The sequence below is a fragment of the Alligator mississippiensis genome, chromosome 9 (genome assembly GCF_030867095.1).
Source record: "Alligator mississippiensis isolate rAllMis1 chromosome 9, rAllMis1, whole genome shotgun sequence".
In the NCBI taxonomy this organism is placed as follows: domain Eukaryota; kingdom Metazoa; phylum Chordata; order Crocodylia; family Alligatoridae; genus Alligator; species Alligator mississippiensis.
This window is the reverse complement of record NC_081832.1, coordinates 35,195,154-35,217,750: the sequence shown is the minus strand read 5'-3', so window position 1 is coordinate 35,217,750 and position 22,597 is coordinate 35,195,154. Positions and strand designations below refer to the sequence as shown.

At 48.0% G+C, this 22,597-nt stretch overlaps 1 protein-coding gene across 2 annotated transcripts in view; it reads left to right on the top strand.

Annotated features, from left to right (window-relative positions):
- The window catches only part of SAMHD1 (SAM and HD domain containing deoxynucleoside triphosphate triphosphohydrolase 1), a 103,377-nt gene extending 89,436 nt beyond the window's left edge, over positions 1 to 13,941 (top strand). Inside the window, exons 13-16 of one of the 2 annotated variants that reach the window (XM_059733281.1) lie at positions 1,636 to 1,731; positions 3,655 to 3,759; positions 9,176 to 9,313; positions 12,534 to 13,941. In XM_059733281.1, the coding sequence (XP_059589264.1) occupies positions 1,636 to 1,731; positions 3,655 to 3,759; positions 9,176 to 9,313; positions 12,534 to 12,665 (471 nt within the window). In that variant the 3' untranslated portion in view covers positions 12,666 to 13,941. The remainder of the gene's footprint in view (positions 1 to 1,635; positions 1,732 to 3,654; positions 3,760 to 9,175; positions 9,314 to 12,533) is intronic. The other variant, XM_059733282.1, reaches the window with a different exon arrangement.
- Positions 13,942 to 22,597: the final 8,656 nt, after the last annotated feature.

Here is a 22,597-nt window from a genome sequence, read left to right as displayed (position 1 = left end):
TGAATTTATGTGGAAAAAAATTCAGCAAACACAATTCAGCTATTTCAAAATCCAAAATTAAGGTAAAATAAGCTTGGGTTTTTTTTAAATTTTCCTTATATTTGTTAAAAAGCTTGAGATTTTTTAATGTTACAACTTTGTTATAAAAATATTTTTCAAACATATTCAAGTATAATCTTTGTTTATAAGAAAATCATTCTGTTAATCATGTCATGATTAAATGTGTTTAAAAGCAGAGGTTCAGCACAGTTTCCACTAAAATCCTGGATTTTTTTTTCTTGGAAACGTGAGGGCTGATAGTGTCCTATGCACTAAACACTTTATGGCTATTCAAGACCATATAAAATTATTTCTCTCGTAACGGGGAAACTCTAGCCAAATTCGCAGAGTTAACAGAAATGCAGACACCTCAAATTTATGGCATTTCATGCAAGTGTTATTCCATCTGCTTTGAAGTAGTACATGTTGTTACCTCATCATCAGATGATGCGGTCATAGTAAATACTGGAGTTCCATCTACAATTAAAGTAGATTCATGAAATACAAATGTTTCTGCAATAAATTTCTACAATTAGGGATTTTACATTTTGTGAATGGCAGCTAATTTGGAGGAAAAAATATGCCGACTTTTTAAAAAATAACTGGAGTTTTCACTAGTTTGCCTGTATGTCTGTATTCTCAGTCTTCTCAACTGGGTTCTGTTGCACAGTTCTGGAACTGGTAGTACGCGACAAAAACCTTTTTGGCAAGGGACAGACATTACACACAAACTGGTTTAAGTGATCAGAAACTGGTTTAAACCTGTAAGAGAACAGATGTTCAGTACACATAAACCAGTTTGAAAATGGCTGAAACCTGTTTGAGATAAACCTGGTTGAATGTAGTATCAGACTTAACTGATTTGGGTCAAACAGGTTTATGCAATGTCTGTCCCAGACCCCTTGCTGGTTTAAGATAAATCAGACTCCCCCAGCATCCTGGAATGCCTTCTGGGCTGGCGGGGCAATCTGCTCCACAGCAGAGCTAGCCCCTCCTCTCTGCTCCCTCGCTGGAGCTCTGGCAGAGACTGTAGGCATCTGCCTGACTTCTCCCTGCTAAGCAGGGATTATATTCCCCAGCCCCTCTGCTTTACACAGACACCTCTCAGCATTAGGTAGCAGACCACATGCTGACTACTACACATGCTGTGGGAGACAACAAAGGAAGACAGGTTTTTTGGAGCTAATAGGTAACTGGTAATGTCCTTCCTTGGAAAAGCTGTTTAAGAAGAGTTTGAACTAATGGAGAAAGGCTTTGTTTTCTTAATTGGTTGAGAAAAACTGAGTTAGGGGTGATAAACTTTCCCTGTGGGGCTGCTGAGGAGGGGGGGACCCCTCCCTAGTCCTGCCAGGACCTGGCCTTGCCCCCCACAGCTCAGCACTATGGAAGAGATGGGAGGGCTACTGTAGCGCCCCCCAGCTTCTAGCCTGAGCCACTGCAGGCAGGTGCCTGAATTTTTTCAGTCCAGAGCAGGTGTCTTTATGGTTACAAACTGGTTTAGCCTAGCCAGGTTAGACTAACCTGCAAAGACTGAATCAATTCAGGGTCAGGCTTTTTAAATGTCTGTCCCTAGCCTTTGACTTTACTCTTTCTCAGGAGGAGTATGACACATTGCCAGTTGATGTTGCTGCTGCCAAGCCAGAAAACATACCTCACGATATGGAGTTGAAGGCTGAAGACTTCATAGTTGATGTAAATATCTCCTTTTAGAGAAACACATATCAACTATACTGTATCACTTCTGTAATCAGAAAGAGGCTACTATACTCAAATTTAAATGCAAACTTTGTGTGTGTGTGTGTGTGTGTGTGTAGACTTTATATTCTATATAAGCAACTGGCATGTCCCGTTCACACTGTAATTAACTGTGCAATTCAAGGGCACTGTGAAAGATAAAGTAAAATTCAGTTTGCTCTCAGCACTGTGTTGGGGTGTAGTAGGTATCTGGTACATAACAGTAGTTTACTCCTGTAAACTACTCCTGAAACCTATAGCTTAGGGACTCCTAGACTTTTCTTATAGTGTGAATCATATCTTAAAAGTTAGTCCTTTGGACATCTCCTCCCAGTAATTACAGTTGGTTTTCATATAACATTGCTGTGGCAATAGAAAAGTAAAGTGGGAAAGTGTTTTAATTTTAACTGTTCACTGTTGGCTCCACTCCCTAGAACAGTCCCTGTTTCCTCTTTTGTTCTTTTGTGTTGTATTATTTGTTAGTGGAGGCAACTAGACTGTTTGTAGTAAATAAGTATGGAAGCAGGCAGTGGTGGCTCTAACCTCAGATGCCCCAACTGTTTTCTGAAGCTTCCTCTCGTGAGCAAGAATCATAGACAACAATTCAGAAACCACTACAATATACTTTTTGTTCTGTGAACTGTAGAACTCAAATTTCTATGGTTTTCATACAAACCACATTCCAAAACTCAGAAATAGCTTTAATTAATAGTTGGTCAAAGTGAGTTCATACCTTCTGTTTTCCCCCATGAGTTGGTTTGTGTGGATCTGAACAGTCAGTCTTGTTTTCTTACAACACGATGCTTCGTACAAGGTAGTCTCCATCCACAGATAGGGAGGGAGGAGGGGATCATAAAAGGCAATGACTGACTTAACTCTGAAAATATTTAGCACAAAACTTTTTAAAGTAAATGCTGCTGAAAAAAAAGGGAAAATGCTGTCCAGTCCCACTTGAGGGACATGTAGCAATGAACTCCAAAGTTTTTTTTTAAGAGTGTATTTAATTTTTTCTTCTTTTAAACTCCAACCCAGCAGTGCTTAACCTCCAGTCTGCAGAGCCATGTCATCTGATCCATGGGGCTCCCTATGGGTCTTGAAATTTGGCAGTAGGGGAGCAGTGGCAGTGTTACCACTCCCCTGCTGCCAAATTTCTGAACCTGTAGGGAGATCTGTGGGTTGGATCACATAGCCCTTCATGGTAGGTCACTGATCCACAGTGTAGATCACTTCATGGCTAGATATGGTGCAGTGGATTAGGCTGGAAAGCATGGAAGATTGATCATGAGGCATTGGGGCCATATCGAGTAAAGCACTGCTAATCTTACCCTACCTCACATGTAACCAAGTGAAAAGAAGGTAAGCATTTCCCCCTGTTGAATGTCATAAGTATTTGCTTGCTTGCTGAATGCAAATGCCTTAATTCCTGCCAGCTTTCGCTCTTCAGATTGCTAAGTCGTTATTTTATAAGATCAGAGGGTGGTGAGGGGAAGGAGAGGAAAAACCTAAGTAGTTAGTGAGTAGCATGTTCCCACTGGTATGCATTGTGGCTTGTTCACAAACTCAGCTGTGGGAATGCATACGCTGTCTTTACAGCAGTCATAAAACCATTAAGGAGAAACATACCTTACAACTTGAACCTACTGTTCCTCTGTCATATGCTGAAAACATAATGCCTAGGGCAGCTCTGGGCATGGCTTATTTCTCAGTGGCAGTCTTGGAAGAAATCGTTAGAAATACAAATATTAAATTATCGCTAGTTATTAATAGCTAATGGTTATTGTTGCTTTCAGGGATTCCATATTTTGTGCGTATGTGTAAAATCAAAAAAATTTGAAGACAAATATGCTAGGATGGATTCCATCTAATTTTCTGTCTCCCAAGGTTATCAATATGGATTATGGGATGAAAGAACAGAACCCTATTGATAATGTTCGCTTCTATTGCAAGTCTGATCCTAGCCAGGCAATCAAGATTACTAAAGAGCAGGTACTTATCAGTCTGAACACTTTTATGGATCATGCAGTGTTGGTATTAATTTTCCCATAATCTGGAGTTTCTCTGTTTATAAATGATGTGGAAAAGGGGGGTGAGTAGTGAGGTGACCAAATTTGCAGATGACACAATTCAAAGTGGTAAAGAGCAAGGCAGACTACAGAAAGATGTAGCATGATTGAGCAAATGGGCAACTAAATAGCAGATGCAATTTAATTAAAAAGAGTATAAAGTGATGCACCTGGACAAAAATAACTCAAACGATACCTACACTATGATGAGCTGTACATTAGCTCATACCAGAGAGGAAAGAGATCTGGGAGTCATTATGGACAGCTCACTAAAAACATCAGCTCGGTGCTCAGCAGCTGTCAAAAAGGCAAACAAAATGTTACGGATTATTAAGAAGGGAATTGTAAGCAAAGCTTAAATTGTCATCATGGTCATTTATAAATAAATGGTGCGTCCACACCTTGAAGACTTGTCCCAGTTCTGGTCCCCGCATCTCAGAAAGGATATAGAAGAACTAGAGAAGGGCAACAAAGATGATTAGAGGTATGGAGGGGCTTCCATATGAGGAGATACTGAAGAAGCTGTTCAGTTTATAAACGATGCTTGGGGGGAGACATGGTAAGGGTTTACAAAATAATAAATGGCAAAGAGAAAGTAAATAGGGATTTATTATTTACTATCTCATACAATACAGGAACTAGGGATCACAAAATGAAACTAGGAGGTAGGTTTAAAATTAACCAAAGGAAATTCTTTATCACACAGTGTGTAATTAAAGTGTGCAAGTCACTGCTACCAGATGTGGAAGCAGACACGTTAGCTAGATTCAAAAAGGGATTGGACAGATTCTTGGAAGAAAGAGGCAGCAGTAGCTATTTCATAGATTTCATAGACATTAGGGCTGGAAGGGACCTCGGAAGATCATCGAGTCCAGCCCCCTGCCCAAAGGGCAGGAAGTCAGCTGGGGTCATAGGATCCCAGCAAGATAAGCATCCAGTTTGCTCTTGAAGGTGTTCAATGTAGGCGCTTGAACCACCTCCGGTGGCAGGCTGTTCCAGACCTTGGGGGCTCGGACAGTAAAGACATTCTTCCTTATGTCCAGCCTGAAACGGTCTTGTAGTAGTTTATGACTGTTCGACCTAGTCATCATCCCTAGGGGCGCTCTGGTGAACAAACGTTCCCCCAGATACTGGTGGTCACCCCTGATAAACTTATCGGTGGCCATCAGATCACCCCTGAGCCTGCGCTTTTCCAGGCTAAAGAGCCCCAGGGCTCTCAGCCTGTCATCGTAGGGTCTGCCTCCCTGACCTGTGATCATGCGTGTGGCTCTTCTCTGGACTCTCCACATCCTTTTTGAATTGTGGAGCCCAAAACTGGACGCAGTACTCCAGCTGCGGCCTCACCAAGGCCGAGTACAAGGGGAGAATGATGTCCCGGGATTTGCTTGAGAAGCATCTGTGGATGCAAGCCAGCGTTTTGGTCGCTTTACTAGCCGCAGCATCGCATTGCAGGCTCATGTTCATCTTGTGGTCAATGATGACCCCCAAGTCTCTTTCTTCCATAGTGCTAGCTAGCGTAGCACTGCCGAGCCTATAAGGATGCTGCGGGTTTTTTTTCCCAAGGTGGAGAACCTTGCATTTATTGGCGTTGAACACCATCAGATTCTCGTCCGCCCACTTGCTGAGCCTGTCCAGGTCAGCCTGGATCACCTGCCTGTCTTCTGGTGTGGATGCTTTGCCCCAAAGTTTGGTGTCATCGGCGAACTTGGCCAGTCCACTTCTGACTCCAGTGTCCACATCATTAATGAAGATGTTGAACAATATGGGTCCAAGGACAGAGCCTCGGGGGACCCCACTGGTCACAGGACACCATGATGAGTGACTTCCATCAATTACTACCCTCTGGGTCCGACCCCGGAGCCAATTTTCCAGCCAGTGGATCGTCGTGGACCCAAGGCAACAATTGGCCAGTTTCATCAAGAGGTGATCATGGGATACTAGATCAAAGGCTTTTTTGAAGTCAAGATATATGACATCAATCTCTTCTCCCTTGTCCAGGTGATCGGTCACCTGGTCGTAGAAGGAAATGAGATTAGTCAAGCAAGACCTACCTGCGACAAACCCGTGGTGGCTATCCCTTAAGATTTTGGCGTCGGCCAGTCCATTAAGGATGGCCTCTTTAATAAACTTTTCTAAGATCTTCCCCGGGATGGAAGTCAGGCTGATGGGCCTATAGTTAGCCGGATCCACTTTCCTCCCTTTCTTGAAGATAGGCACTACATTGGCCTTCTTCCAGTCTTCGGGCACTACACCAGAGCGCCAAGAGTTTTCAAAGATCCGTGCTAGAGGCTGGGCTATGATGCTTGCCAGCTCCTTGAGTACCCTGGGGTGTAGATTGTCAGGGCCGGCTGACTTGAAGGTATCCAGCTTCTCAAGATGTTCCTTCACGAGGTCAGCATTAATGGAGGGCAGGGGATCACCCTCACCCGGACTTCCCTGTCCTGTAGCGGGCATGGGCGTCCCATGGGACTGATGAAAGACCAACGCAAAGTACCCATTTAATAGGTTGGCTTTTTCCTGGACATCAGTTGTCAGTTGCCCCATCTGGTTCAGCAGGGGTCCAATGTTGCCCCTGCTTTTCCTCCGGCTCCCCACATGTCTGAAAAAGGACTGTTTATTGTCCTTGATGCTCAAAGCTAGTTGGAGTTCAGTTGCAGCCTTGCCTTTCCTGGTATGCTCCCTGCAGGACCGGACCAGTGCAGAATAATCCTCCTTGGAGGTAACTCCCATCCTCCATCCTTTGTAGGCCTTTCTTTTTAGCCTCAGGAGGTCTGCTAGGTCCCTGGAGAGCCAGGGGAGTTGCTGTGCCCTCTTGCTGCCTTTCCTCCGAGATGGAATAGACTTAGCTTGTGCATTGAGGATCGCTTCCTTGAGGAGCAACCACTCTTCTTGAACTCCCCTCTCCCTGGGGTCATGGTCCCTTAGGGCCTCACTGACAAGCCTCCTGAGCTTGTCAAAGTCGGCTTTCCTGAAGTCAAGGACTTCCGTGTTGCTGACTGACTTGCCAGCTTTTCGGTGGATGGTGAAGGTGATCAGCTCGTGGTCTCTGTCACCCAGCTTCCCATCGATCACTAGGTCGTCGACTAGGTCATCCCCAGTAGCCAGTACCAGGTCGAGCAGCGCTTTGCCTCTCGTTGGCCCATAGACTTCTTGAGTCAGGTAGAGGTCATCCACGCACGAGAGGAAGCTTTGCGACCGCTCGGATTTTGCTGAGCAATCCTCCCTCGAGATGTCCGGGTAATTGAAGTCACCCATGACAACCATGGTCCTGGAGCAAGCTGCCTCAGCCAGTTCCCGGGCAAACTCCTGGTCAAGCTCAGGACTTTGGGTGGGAGGTCTGTAATAGACTCCCACCATTGTGTCCCCTGTGCCGTGTTCCCCATGGATTTTAACCCAGAGGGTCTCCAGTCGTCCACCCTGGTTGCCAATATCAGCTTGCAGGGACGTGTAGCTTTCCTTAACATAGAGAGCTATACCCCTGCCCCTTTTCTCTACACGATCCCTCCTGTACAGGGTATAGCCATCTATACCCATGGTCCAGTCATGGGTGGAGTCCCACCAGGTCCCCGTTATCCCTATGACATCATAATTATTTGCATTGAGCAGGAGGATGAGCTCCTCCTGCTTCTTCCTCAAGCTCCTGGCATTAGTGTACAGGCAGGCAAGTGTCCCCTGGGGGGCTCCTTCCTTGCCCACAGATTTTACCAGGGCTAGGGCAGGGGTGGGCTCCCTTAAGTGCCTTGACCCGCTGGCTTTGCAAGGATTGCTCAGTGGGCCAGCAGTGGCGGTAGTCCCCCCGCGGGCTTAGTTTAAAGCCTGGTGGAGCAGGTCAGCCATTCTGGCTGAGAAGAGCCTCCTCCGTAGGGAAGAGAGATGGAGGCCATCTCTTCCCAGCAGCTCGCTGCCTCTCTCGCCAAAGAGCGGGATGTGGTCATGGAAGCCAAAGCCTTCCTGATGACACCAGCGTTGCAAACTTTGGTTGACTACATGGATCCTCCTCTCCCTCCTCAGCCCATAGCCTGAGACTGGGAGGATCGACAAGAACACCACCTGTGCCCCCAGACCCTTTAGCCCCGCTCCCAAATCCCTGTAGCACCTCATGACCCGGCTGGGAGCGCTCCGAGCCGTGTCATTGGTGCCCACATGAATAAGGAGCATGGGATAGTGGTCTGTGGGTTGGAGGAGCTTTGGGATCCTCTCCGCAATGTCCCGGATGCGGGCCCCTGGGAAGCAGCAGACTTCCCGGGCTAAGGGGTTGGGGCGGCAGATTGCCCCCTCAGTCCCCCTCAGGAGGGAGTCTTCCACAACAAACACCTTACGTTTTGTCTTGGGGAGAGCAGGGGCGGGAGCTGCAGTTGGGCCCATGTTGCCTGTGGGAGCCAGCAACTCAGGCTCTGCTGGAGCAGCAAGAGGTGCGTACCTGTTGCTCAGCTCTGGAGGGGCAGGGGCCTTGGTGCGGTGGGCCTTAGGGCCCTTGACCACCTTGGTCCATGCCCCTGGCTGGACAGAGCAGGAGGTCCCGGAGTCCTCCTTTGGCCTGGAGGGAGACTGTGGTCTACCCTCCGCCTCCCGGGGGAGAAGGGCCTGGCAGTAGGAGTCTATCTCCTGCTCGCAGTCCCTGATGTCACGCAGTCTCTGGACTGTGGCCTGGAGCTCCTCCAGCTGGTGCGTCAGAGACCCCAAAAGGGAGCAGACCCCACAAGGGGAGGTAACCATGCTCCCCGGCCCCAGAGTCTGAAAAAGGGACAGGCAGCCCCCACAGCCGAGAGCCAGGGGCTCCGTCTGCATGGAGCCCAGAGCCAGGGGCTCCGTCTGGGTGGCAGTCTCTGAGGTGCCAGAGGGGGGGGCCGCGGAGCCCGAGGGGACCCTTGGGGTGTGGCACGTGCCCATCCGTGTCTGTCCCATGACTTTTGATCATGGGAGTTAAAGATACAGCCTCTGAATTAGAACCTTCTCACCCTTAGATGCTGGAGACCGCAAATGAGAGAGAAACAATGGGTTGCGGTGGGGGGGGAACCCTGGTCATACCCAGTTCACTATCCCTTTCAACATCCACTATCTGCCACTGTGACCTAGGATACTGGGCAAGATGGACTTATGGTCTGACCTAGTAAATGTTCTTAAGTGTTTGTTACATATAATGCTACTTAAAATCTATTCCTCGTTAATTTATATAAAGAATGGAGTTTGACAGGGAAAACCAGAATCTAATTAAGGCTCTAAAAAGAACTTGGACATTTTAGTAAGAAATATATATATGGGAAAATCTTGGAATCTCAAATAAACCATTCCATGAATTTCAAAAGGCTATTTAAGTTATTTTTTTCTGTATTCAAAAGGTTTCTAGGTTTCTGCCAGAGACCTTTGAGGAACAGCTTATCCGAGTTTACTGTAAGAAAACAGATGAGAAGAGTCTCAATGCTGCAATACAGTATTTTGTGCAGTGGTGTATAAACAGAGATTTCACTAAACCACAGGTAAGGTTTGTATAATGTTACCTCCATACATTCCTACCCCTGGAGCTTCTCACCTTGGCCTAGGGAGTCTGGATTTTTATAATTAGTATAATAAGGAATTTTATGGGTAAGCCTTATCTGTGTTATAGAACTTCACCATAGCTGAACTGAATTTAATCCACCACTTTTATTTTAGCTTGTAAACAGCTTTTATTACATTAGCTTAGTTTTAGAGGTGCACTGATACATCGTTCTGATATGGGATCAGCACTGATATAAAGAAAATTAACTGTATTGGAGATCAACCTGATGTGGCTGATAATTTGACCGATACATGCCCGTGCTTGTGCACAGCCGCAGCATGGCACACAGGCAGTGAGGAGCACAGCCAGCAGCTTGGCTAGCTATGTGTAGCTGGTACATCTGTTGTGGTGAACGTGGAGAGGGGAGAAAGGAAGTGTGGAGGGGCAAATCAATGTCCCCCCATGGTGAGGGAGGAGTGGGGCTGGGGTAGGTGCTGCCCAGCCAGAGCGGGGTGGGCACAGGACAGAGCTGTGGCTCCCAGCACTGTGTGATGCTGGTCTAGGAGCAGCTTGTCTGGTGGCTTCCATCACTGCTCCTGCCGCTCATCTGGGAGGACATGGGGGAGGTGGGGAGGGGCGTCTGCCCCCGGATCTGCATGGAGCAAGGCAGGGCGGGCGGGCTGCGGCTGGGGGCCATGCTGTGCTGTGCTCAGAGCAGGAGGCAGCAACACTTAGAAGGGGCTACAGTGAAATTTGGGGGGCTGCACCCACTCCCCATAGCCCCCTCCCAGCGCTGCTGGCACCCACTCCAAGCACAATGCAGCATGGCCCCAGCCCACAGCTGCAGCCCACCCCACCCCACCCAGATCAGGGGGCACACACCCCCTCCCGGCTGAGCGGTGGGAGCCACCAGATCAGCAGACGAGCTGCTTCTAGACGAGTGGTGCACAGCGGCCTGAGCCACTACCCCCCTTCCTGTGCCCCCTGGGCAAGCTGCGGCTCTGTCCCATGCCCACCTTACCTCCTCCTTCACCACAGGTGTTGATCTGCCCCCCACCCCACGCACACACCCCTTTGATCTTCCTCTCCTTTCACCACAACAGACTTACCAACTGGACGCAGCTGTATCGGAAATCAGATTGGTATTGGCCAATATGCCTCCCTAAAAATCGGCTATTGGTATTGGCCCCCAAAATCTCTATCGATGCACCCCTACTTAGTTTAACTGAATAAAACCCACTTCAATAGAGGATAGTTCACACAGAAACTTGCACTCATTCAAATCAGTGTAACTGATGCAAATTTCACTCTAGAAAAGGTCTAAGTCATCCATGGGCAGATCTGTGGCCTGTATTTTTCAAAGTATTCAAACATTTTCTCTTATCTGTGTTTTCCCTTTTTCCTCTTGCTCATCCTAAGCCTATTTAAATTTTCTGTTTCTCTGATAGATGCTTTCTGATGAAGAGCATGAGTCTTTAGACTAATGGGGTAGAGCACATTATTGTCCTTCGGTGCAGTTCTGGCTTTTGCAGTGGGAGTTGGTCCAGAGGCACGCTGAATCAGCCATGGGTGTCTGGTGCCTCTTGAGTCAAGCACATGCCTCCCTGACACCAGTCAGGAACTGGAAGGGGGTTCCCCCGGCAGCTAATCCCACTGGCCTGGGGGCAGTCCCCGGTAGCCAATCCCGCTGGTTATGGCGGCGCCAATCTCACAATAAAAGCAGCTGCGCCACTTCTGGAGTTCCGTGGCCACTTCTGGAAGCAGTGCTAATTTGCTAGGAAATTTGTACATCTTTGCAAATTTGCAAGACCACGGGCCATGATCCCTTGACACCTGAGGTACCTGGTAGTTCTTTTCATGTGACATGATTTGGCATCATGTCTCCAGGAGCATGCGATAAATCGAAGGAACTGGAAAGAGGGGGCTCCATGAGGCTTTTAATTCCCCCTTGCTGAGTTGTGTTGATCCTGTATTGAATGTGGAAATTCAAGTTGGAAATGAAGATGCTTAATATATTCACCTTTGGTAAAAACATACAAGACTAGCTACATCTTGATGGAAGCTCTGAGACCAAATGCTCACATCACTAATATAATAATGAAGACAGAGAATTAGTAGGTTGCTAACACTTACCACTTCTATATGGTACAGCATCCACTCAGCCAGTACATAATGCTTCCCAGTTTATTGTACACTTTAATGTACTGGACCCTGCAGTCTGTTTTCCAAAAATGCAATCAGTAGGGCAGAATTTCTACAGGTTTGTGTCTACAATTGTGGGCATTTTATCCACTTTCTCTGACTCGTTCTTTTGTGATATTGCTGTACCTGGGTTTGAGTTTGAAACAGGGTTCATAGATGTGGATGATGGAGCTAAACTGTTCTCAGAAGATGAAGCTGGATTGTTCTCAGTGCTGGCAGATGAAAGAACAAGGAGCAATGGTCTCAAGATGCAGCAAGGGAAGTTTAGGTTAAATATTAGGCAAAACTTTCTCATCAGGAGGGTAGTAAAACACTGGAATAGGCTACTCAGAGAGGTTCTAGAATCTCCATCCTTAGAGGTTTTCAAAATCTGGCTAGACAGAGCCTTGGCTGCGATGATATAGTTGGAGATGATCTTGCTTTGAGCAGGTGATTGGATTAGACCTCCTGAGGTCCCTTCCAACTCTAATTTTCTATGGTTCTGTGATTCTATATAGGATATTTTGCATGCAAGATAGTTAAAAAGTTTTCACTGCTTCTATAATATATATAGAATAGTGATTTCATTGTACAGCTACACATAGTAGTTAATTGCACAGCAATAGCATGCTTTAATAGAATCATACGTTTAAATCTGTACTGAAGTTCAGTGATGCATTCCAGAGAGAGGCTGTGAGTAATCAGCACTTTGTTTGCTCAGCACTGAATGTGTGAGCTCAAGGTAAAAACAAGGGTGCTTAATATATTTGCTCTGTGTAACAACATACAAAATATTTTCAAGCTTAGCTATTTCCTAAATGTGTACTGATCATGGTCAAAATTAGGAACCAGTTAATTTCTGTAGGAACACTGATCCAAAATTTTTGTGTACAGTGATCAAGCATTGATTGCAGTGTTTGTGTGGCTCTCATCTTCTAATCCATTTTACTAAATATTCTAACGTTGAGGTTTTTTATTCTAAATTCAGGAGAATGCTTTTAAAAGCAAACCTTTTCTTTCTTTCATTGGTTTGATAGGATGGTGATGTGGTTGCCCCTTTGCTAACTCCAATGAAAGCAAGCTGGAAAAACACTGAAGAAGATGAACTAGAAGGTCCAAGTGAATGCAAGAAAGCTTCAAAATCCAGAACCAGACTTTTCAATAACTGACTTATTAAATGTATTTAAAGCCTTTCTGATAAGGATTTTGCACTATCCCATTTATCTCTTTAAATGATGGCTGGCACATTTTATAAAAAGCCTATGTGAAATAAGGATAGGCTGTAAAAGCTTTTCAGAGCAGATTTACAATAATGCATTTTAAAAGGAGCTGAAATTTCCTATATAGTGTAGTTAATTAAAACTCTGTGTATTATGGTACTCAGAGGGGAATTTTATATGGAGAGATGATTTGTTGCAACAAAACTTAACACAACTGTTTCTAGTGTGTTCTTTGAATGTACTTGTCTTGTATAGCAAGAGTACCTTTTTAAAAATGAACTTCAGAGGCTTGATAAAATATACAAAGTTCCATAAGCATACAAAAGGGCAAAATTTTACCCTGGTTGAAATGCAGTGTTAGCTGTATTTTTCAACGCAGTTCCCACTTTGCTAAAACCAGAGAACTGTGAGTATAAGTTTCCAGTTTCTTCTATCAGTGCAAGTATCATAAACGAAATGTTGGAAAGACCTATTGCTATTTTCTATAATTTGGATCCCCTTGTTTATGGTAATACTGAGGCTTTATCAGAAATGTAAGAGCTAAAATTTGTTTTTCCTAGAATCTTTGCATTTCACCTTTAAATAACCAAAGATCAGTCTAACTGTAAAAGCTGATGAATGTGAGCTGTCTCCTCATGCTACCAAAGTGCCCAGACACTTTATGGGTTTTTTTAAAATAGCTTTTTGGTTTACAGAATGTGGTTTTTACTTCTGTATTCAGTTACAGAAATGCTGTGCTCTTTCATTACTATCTGAACATTCCTGGCAAGAAAAATTTGGCTGAAGAGATACTGTCAACTTGATTACTCACATATTTTAAAAATGAGGATATGGTTACACAGCAAAATACCTTCTTAGCAGTTAACTAGTGCAGCAGTCTGCTAATGCAGTACTTCTGCTACCTGATCTCCCTCAATTAACTCTACAATCCACAGCATTGTTCAGTGACTTTGCAATTTTCACTGGTATATTAAATGATTTCTTTCCTCTGTTGCTTGTGGGTAGTCTCAAAAGTTCTGCTGAACTGGCTGAGTTCGCCAAACTAACTGTTCAATACAAAGGCAAGGCTTTCTTCCCCTCTTCTTTTTCCTAATTTTTCACTTGCATCTCAAATGTTTTAACAAGTGCAAGTCAAAAAGCCCCTCTAACAAAAGTGTTTTTTGGGGGGTTTTCTCCAGTGTTGTTTCTTTTTTAGGTTTTAATTAAAATAAAATAAAACCCTTCACTTCCTTCTCTAAAGATTTTGTTTTTGACTTGGTTTTCAAATGTTAGCCACTAACTCATCTCCAATTAAAAAAACCCTTATGCAGTAGCAGGTCTTCATAAGATGGGGCTTGCTCACCCAGCCCTTCCGCCAATGAGGGTGGGAGCGAGACACCACATATACACATACCTGCTGCAAAATACCCCATTGTGCCTCACTCCCATCCTTGTGCATGGAAGGGCCCAGCCCAGCCAGCACACAGCTTCCTGGCAGGGCTGCCACTGCTACAGCTGCTGGTGGGGGGGAACCTGTCAGCTTACCCAGTGTCCTGCTCACTCTGGGCACCAGGTAGGGAAGCGGTGGGGGGCAGCTGCAGGTGGGCAGGAGCGCAGAGCATGGGGCAGAGGCTAGTGGCAGTTTAAAGCCCATGCCCAGGGAGGCGGTGGGAGCATGGACCTCAGATGGGCAGGTGTGAGGGAGGATGCGGGGTGTAGAGGCCCCCCCCCCCACACACACTCCCCCTCATGGTACACCCCCTGTCACAGGCCAGCTGGGTACTGCAAGTGGAGCACTGTTTCCCATGGATGTGGGGTCAGAGGTTTTGGTTGCCTCTTTGGGCTCTGGGTGGTTGTAGAATTTCGAGCTGCAGGTGGGGTTGTGGCAGTGGTCACATCGGGACCTGGGGTGGGCAGTGTACCTGCAGGCAGAATATAATAGCACCAGGGCCATTGGAAGAAACCACAACAATCTTCCCCCATCCCACACCCATTTTTCCTGATTCTGGCATATGGGAGGAAACCAAACAACCACCCAGTCCCACAGTAACATTGACGATTCCCCCTTGCCAGTTCACAATCCACTGCTGGTGACTGAAAGGCCAGTTTTGCACTTCTTCGATTGCAGCTGGGTGCTCCCAGTATCCCAGTGTGTCTGAGGCCTTGGCAGTGGGTGTGATCTGGGGTGTGGAAGCATGGGAATGCCCCACATTAGTCAAACAACAGCAAACGACTAGCAGTCCTGTCCTGATGGCGTTCCACCCCTTCATTGCTGGATGAGGATGGCGGCGTTGCTCTGGAGCAGGATGATGACTCCAGAGTACCCCGAGGCCGCTATGGCTGTGCCCGCGGATGGACCCAATCTGCAGGAACAAGGAAAAATTGAGTCTGGCTCCTGTTAGATGGATCTGACCTTGACACCCACCATGAGTTATATGTGTCCCGTGCCATTAGCACCCCTTCCCATTTGTCCCCATAACTACTACCTGGTCTCCTGCCTGGAGTTTCCCCTAGCCACCCCTTGGCTGTTCCACTGCCAGCTCGCGGGGCCCACTTTGATTAAAGGCTTGTTGCATAGGGTTTCCTCCGGCACGGGGCCGATAGTTGGCCCAGTTGACTGAGCAATCCAGGTGCAGGTCCCAGTCCTTGAGGGCCGAATCAACGGCCATTAGCAGGTTGCACTTTAAGATACCGTTGGCTCATTCTACCAGTCCATTAGATTGCAGGTGATAGGGAATGTGATAAGTCCACAGCACATGATGTTTTGTGGCCCATTCATAGACAAGATGGTTGCAAAAATGTGAACCGTTGTCACTTTGCAGCTCTACGGGAGGTGGGTAAATGGCTAACAGGTTTTCCAGTGCTGCACAGGTGTCCTGTGCTGTGGCCTTGGCAAAGGCCCGGGCAAACATCATTCTGGTGCCTGCTTCCACTGCTACAAACATACTGTCACTTTCTGGGGGGTGTGGGGAAGTGGGCCTATAAAGTCGCATTGCCAAACTTGCCATATTACTTTCCCATCGCGTAATGACAAAGGGGTAGTCAAGGCGGGGGCTAGTTGGGCCTCGACTTCCTGGCAGGTGATGCAGGAGTTGACCAATTCCTGCGTTTCCCTTTTAGTTAGGTGAATACCCCAGGTAGCTGCTAGGCAAGCTGTGCCATCGTGGCCAGGGTGCCCATGCTGCCAATGCAGCCATTCTGTGGCTAGCACTCTAGGGATCTGCTGAAGGGAGGGGCCGGGCGCCTTCTCTGGGGGAGGCTGAGCCTCTGCTTCAGCAACAAGGGCTTCTGTGTTGTCTTTGGCTAACTCATCTACTTGCCTGTTCCACTTTGCTTCAGGCCCTTCAGCTTTTTTGCTCCCGTGTGCTGCACTAACAAGTCGTATATGTAAGGGAAGGCCTCCCTGTGCCATTGCTCACAAAGGCTCCCGCTCATCACAGCTCCAAATGTCTCTGCCTCACCTTTTGAAGTTTTCCTTTTTCCACAGGGGTAGCCACTTGGTGCAACCCTCTACTACTATCCAAGAATCGCTGTAGATATAAATGGGTTTTGTATAGCCTGACCCTAGTAACAGTTCATAGTTGGCCACGTCGACTACAGCCGATACTGCGCATTTTGGCCGTTTTCCCCCATCGTAAGCTGCTTACCATCTCGAACCCGTATGGCAGCACTCCTCCAGGTGCGACCTTTGGCTGAGCCGTTGGTAAACCAGACCTCTACGTCTTCTGATATTTCCATGTCGGGTGAGAATGGAGGTGCTTCCTTGATGGGAGATGGCTCATCAGAGCTGGTTGTGTCTGGGTATATGTTAACTGTGCTTTCTGTGACTTTTTTTCCACTAGTAGTGGATGCCCCTTTGGGGTTACCCGCATAGCCTGACTTAAAATATAATAGATTCATTTTTGTACTGTTGTTTCTTGGGCCCTCCCTCCGGGTGGGAGGTCTCGGTCAGACAATGCCATTCCCAGGATAGGTACCCAGGATTAGGACAGTGGGTAACTCCCCTCTCAGGGCCTCTGTGGCTTCTCAAGCTGCGGCTGCCGCACACAGCATTTGTTTTAGCAGGGTATATCAGGCTTCAGCCACCTTCCAGCCTTGGCTCCAAAACCCAAGGGGCTTTCCCTCTGCCCTAGGTGTATCTCTCTGGCATAAGCTCCAGTGGGGCCCCCTGTTGGATATGTTTACATGGAGCCAGAGCTACCCTTCTGGGTGTCGTGCTGCTAGGGAGGTGTGGGTGGTTACCGCCTCCTTGAGGGCCCGCATGGCATGTTGGTGCTCAGGGCCCCATTCCCACTGTGCCTTTTTCTTGCACAAATTATACAGAGGCCGGGCCAACACGCTAAACTCGGGGACATGCAGGCGCCAGAAGTTAAGCGCTCCCAGCTGGGCTTGCGGTTCTTTTACATTGTTGGGGGCAGGGGTATCTACCAGGCTCTGCAGCTCTTTAGCTGGTATGGTGGGTCCACCTTGTTGCCATTGGATTCCCAGGAATTCACACTCGGGCCCAACTTCTTGGATCTTTTTGCTGGACCTGCACCCACACCGGGTTGTTGTATGGAGAATGAGTTTGAATGATGGTTCCATGCTCCAGTTGTCAATTACTGATGTCACCAATTAATGATGTCTTGGATGGGTTGCGTTGCCTTGGGGGGTGTGCAGTATTGAACCATACATTTGAACTAACCAGTCTATTATTGGTTCCCCTGGTTTAGCTTTATGTTGTTCTTGCAATTCTTTGATTTCTGTGTGAGTAAAAGACCATGCCTCCATCCAGAGATTTCCCCCATATGGCCGTGCACGGGTCATCACTACTGGGAAGGTTTGGGCTAACTCTCCTCCTAAATTCTCTTGGATGGTTGGGGCATAAGGAGGTGGGATCTCATGGGCTTTTGCTGCAAGCCTCACATACTTATAATTTCCTGGCTTAGTTTCTGCAATTTCACCATACAGACCCTTGCTCTCTGGGTCATCCCACAGCTCAGTTTTTGGAATTCCGCCATAAAGACACTGCCGGACCTTTTCAGGGGAAGGTTCGACTGATCGTGCCACTTGCACCTTCTGCTCAAGGGAGGTGATTGCCTGTGTGACTAGTATCTTTCTCTCCTGACGCTTTAGTATCTCTAGTTGGTCTTGCGCTGCTCTGGCTGCTGCACAGGACACGCTACTAGAATCCTTTTCTTCCCTTAATTCACTTTCAAGCTGGGTTGCTCGACTCTCTAGGGATTGAATCTTTTGATGGAGCTGAGTGGCTTCCTCTGCCCCCAGTCTTAGGCAGGTTGCCAGCAGCCAGGACAGGCATCCTTTCCTTGGTCTGCCTTTATGCATGGCACTGAATGCAGCCCACTGACAGGGAACTGTGGCGGGATGACTTCAGGTGGGTCTTAAACTTTCTTTATCCCACCCCGGATTCTTAGTACCCGTAACCTCTTCTATTAAAGCAATCAGCAGGGCCCACCCTTCTGCCCTCTCTGCACTATTCTTCCCTTCTGAACTCTCCATCCTCAATCCTGTTCGTGACACCATTTGTCACAGGCCAGCTGGGCACTGTGAGTGTATCAATTTAGTTGCAGGCTGACTGAGTGCTGCAACTGTATCAGTCACTGGGCTGTTTAGTCCAGGATTGAGGAGGCAGAGTTGGGAGTGAAGCAAAGACAAGTTTCACTTATAACAGTAAAGATAAATTTTACTTATAGCAGCAAAATAGCAACAAAAATATTTTTAAGCAACAAAACACCTACGACTTAGTAGGGCTAACGGAAACCTGGTGGGATTCGTCCCACGACTGGGCACTACATATTGAGGGTTATAGATTGTACAGAAAGGACAGGGTGGGGAAAAAAGGGGGAGGGGTTGCGCTCTATGTCAATGAGCAATATATGTCAACCCTCATCAAGACGGAATCCAAGGATGAGGAAGTAGAAGGATTGTGGGTTAGGGTACATGGGGGGCAAGGAAAAAGGGATTTGGTGGTAGGGGTCTGCTACAGACCCCCACATCAAGGGGAAGAAATAGATGCGGTGCTCCTGAGGCAGCTCTCAGAGGCCATAAAAGCTAAAGAGGCGGTAGTCATGGGGGACTTAAACTACCCAGACATCTGCTGGGAGACACAGATGGCAAAGTCCCACCACTCATGCAGGTTTCTAACCTGTGTACAGGACCTCCACCTGACACAGCAGGTACGTGGTCCCACTAAGGGGAATGCCATACTGGATCTGATATTGGCAACGGGGGATGACATGGTAGGGGACCTACAGATTGGTAGCCATCTGGGGGACAGTGATCACCTAATAATAGAATTCACCATAAGACGTCGAGTGGGTAAGGTAACTAGTAGGGTGAAAGTACTAGACTTTAGGAAAGCTGATTTAAATGAACTCAGGCGATTAGTCAAGGACGCACTGCAGAGTAGGAGTTTTGAAATGATGGGAGCCCAAGAATGGCTGTGCCTTAAGGAAACAATCCTTCAGGCACAAAGCAAGACAATCCCCGTGCAGGGTAAAAGAGGGAAAGGGGCCAGGAGGTTTCCCTGGCTGACTGCAGAAATCCAGGGCAGCCTAAGGGCCAAAAGGGGAGCACACAAAAAGTGGAAACAAGGAGAGATCACCAAAGACGAATATACCTCCTCTGCTCGTGCTTGTAGGGAGGCAGTTAGATGGGCCAAAGCTACCATGGAGCTGAGGATGGCATCCCAAGTAAAGGACAACAAGAAATTGTTTTTTAGATATATAGGGAGTAAAAGGAAGGCCCAGGGAGGAATAGGACCCCTGCTAAATGGGAAGAAACAATTGGTGACGGACAAGGGGGACAAGGCTGAACTCCTCAATGAGTTCTTTGCCTCAGTGTTCCTAAGTGAGGGGCAGGACAAGTCTCTCATTGGGATTGTAAAGAGGCAGCAGCAAGGCGCCAGACTTCCATGCGTAGACCTTGAGATGGTGCAGAGTCACTTGGAAGAACTGGATGCCTTTAAGTCGGCAGGCCCGAATGAGCTCCATCCGAGGGTGCTGAAGGCACTGGCTGACATCATTGCAGAGCCACTGGCGGGAATATTCGAATGCTCGTGGCGCACGGGCCAAGTCCCGGAGGACTGGAAAAGGGCCAATGTGGTCCCCATTTTCAAGAAGGGGAGGAAGGAGGACCCGGGCAACTATAGGTCAGTCAGTCTCACCTCCATCCTTGGCAAAGTCTTTGAAAAAATTATCAAGGCTCACATATGCAAGAGCCCGGCAGGACAAATTATGCTGAGGGGAAACCAGCATGGGTTTGTGGCAGGCAGATCGTGCCTGACCAATCTAGTCTCTTTTTATGACCAGGTTACGAAATGCCTGGACACAGGAGGAGGGGTGGATGTCGTATACTTAGACTTCAGGAAGGCCTTCGATACGGTATCCCACCCCATACTGGTGAACAAGTTAAGAGGCTGTGACTTGGATGACTACACAGTCCAGTGGGTGGTGAATTGGCTGGAGGGTCGCACCCAGAGAGTCGTGGTGGATGGGTCGGCTTCGACCTGGAAAGGTGTGGGCAGTGGGGTCCCGCAGGGCTCAGTCCTTGGACCGATACTCTTTAATGTCTTCATCAGCAACTTGGATGAGGGAGTGAAATGTACTCTGTCCAAGTTTGCGGATGACACAAAACTGTGGGGAGAAGTGGACACGCCAGGGGGCAGGGAACAACTACAAGCAGACCTGAACAGATTGGACATATGGGCGGAAAACAACAGAATGCAATTCAACAAGGAGAAATGCAAAGTGTTGCACCTAGGGAGGAAAAATGTCCAGCATACCTACTGCCTAGGAAATGACCTGCTGGGTGGCACGGAAGTAGAAAGGGATCTTGGAGTCCTAGTGGACTCTCCCCTAGGGAGGAGGCTCTTCTCAGCCAGACTGGCTGACCTGCTCCACCGGGCTTTAAACTAAGCCCGCTGGGGGACAGGGGGACTACCGCCACTGCTGGCCCGCTGAACAATCCTTGCAAAGCCAGCGGATCACGGCACTCAAGGGAGCCCACCCCAGCCCCAGCCCTGGTAAAATCTGTGGGCAAGGAAGGAGCCCCCCAGAGGGCACTTGCCTGCCTGTACACAAATGCCAGGAGCTTGGGGAATAAGCAGGAGGAGCTCATCCTCCTGCTCAGTGCAAACAATTACGATGTCATAGGGATCACGGAGACCTGGTGGGACTCCACCCATGACTGGACCACGGGGATAGATGGCTATACCCTGTACAGGAGGGATCGTGTAGAGAAAAGGGGCGGGGGTGTAGCTCTCTATGTTAAGGAAAGCTACGCGTCCCTGCAGGCCGATATTGGCGACCAGGGTGGACGGCTGGAGACCCTCTGGGTTAAAATCTGTGGGGAACACGGCACAGGGGACACAATGGTGGGAGTCTATGACAGACCTCCCACCCAAAGTCCTGAGCTAGACCAGGAGTTTGCCCAGGAACTGGCTGAGGCAGCTTGCTCCAGGACCATGGTTGTCATGGGTGACTTCAATTACCCAGACATCTCGTGGGAGGATCGCTCAGCATAATCTGAGTGGTCACAGAGCTTCCTCTCGTGCGTGGATGACCTCTACCTGACTCAAGAAGTCTATGGGCCAACGAGAGGCAAAGCGCTGCTCGACCTGGTGCTGGCTACTGGGGATGACCTAGTCGGCGACCTAGTGATCGAGGGGAAGCTGGGTGACAGCGACCACGAGCTGATCACCTTCACCATCCGCCAAAAAGCTGGCAAGTCAGTCAGCAACACGCAAGTCCTTGACTTCAGGAAAGCCGACTTTGACAAGCTCAGGAGGCTTGTCAGTGAGGCCCTAAGGGACTGTGACCACAGGGAGAGGGGAGTTCAAGAAGAGTGGTTGCTCCTCAAGGGAGCGATCCTCAATGCACAAACTAAGTCTATTCCATCTCGGAGGAAAGGCAGCAAGAGGGCACAGCAGCCCCCCTGGCTCTCCAGGGACCTGGTAGACCTCCTGAGGCTAAAAAGAAAGGCCTACAAAGGATGGAGGATGGGAGTCACCTCCAAGGAGGATTATTCTGCACTGGTCCGGTCCTGTAGGGAGCAGACCAGGAAAGCCAAGTCTGCAACTGAACTCCAGCTAGCTTTGAGCATCAAGGACAATAAAAAGTCCTTTTTCAGATATGTGGGGAGCCGGAGGAAAAGCAGGGGCAACGTTGGACCCCTGCTGAACCAGATGGGGCAACTGACAACTGACGCCCAGGAAAAAGCCAACCTATTAAATGGGTACTTTGCGTTGGTCTTTCATCAGTCCCATGGGACGCCCATGCCCGCTACAGGACAGGGAAGTCCGGGTGAGGGTGATCCCCTGCCCTCCATTAATGCTGACCTCGTGAAGGAACATCTTGAGAAGCTGGATACCTTCAAGTCAGCCGGCCCTGACAATCTACACCCCAGGGTACTCAAGGAGCTGGCAAGCATCATAGCCCAGCCTCTAGCACGGATCTTTGAAAACTCTTGGCGCTCTGGTGTAGTGCCCGAAGACTGGAAGAAGGCCAATGTAGTGCCTATTTTCAAGAAAGGGAGGAAAGTGGATCCGGCTAACTATAGGCCCATCAGCCTGACTTCTATCCCGGGGAAGATCTTAGAAAAGTTTATTAAAGAGGCCATCCTTAATGGACTGGCCGACGCCAACATCTTAAGGGATAGCCAGCACGGGTTTGTTGCGGGTAGGTCTTGCTTGACCAATCTCATTTCCTTCTACGACCAGGTGACCTATCACCTGGACAAGGGAGATGAGATTGATGTCATATATCTTGACTTCAAAAAAGCCTTCGATCTGGTGTCCCATGATCGTCTCTTGGAGAAACTGGCCAATTGTCGCCTTGGGTCCCCCACAATCCACTGGCTGGAAAATTGGCTCCGGGGTCGGACCCAGAGGGTAGTAATTGATG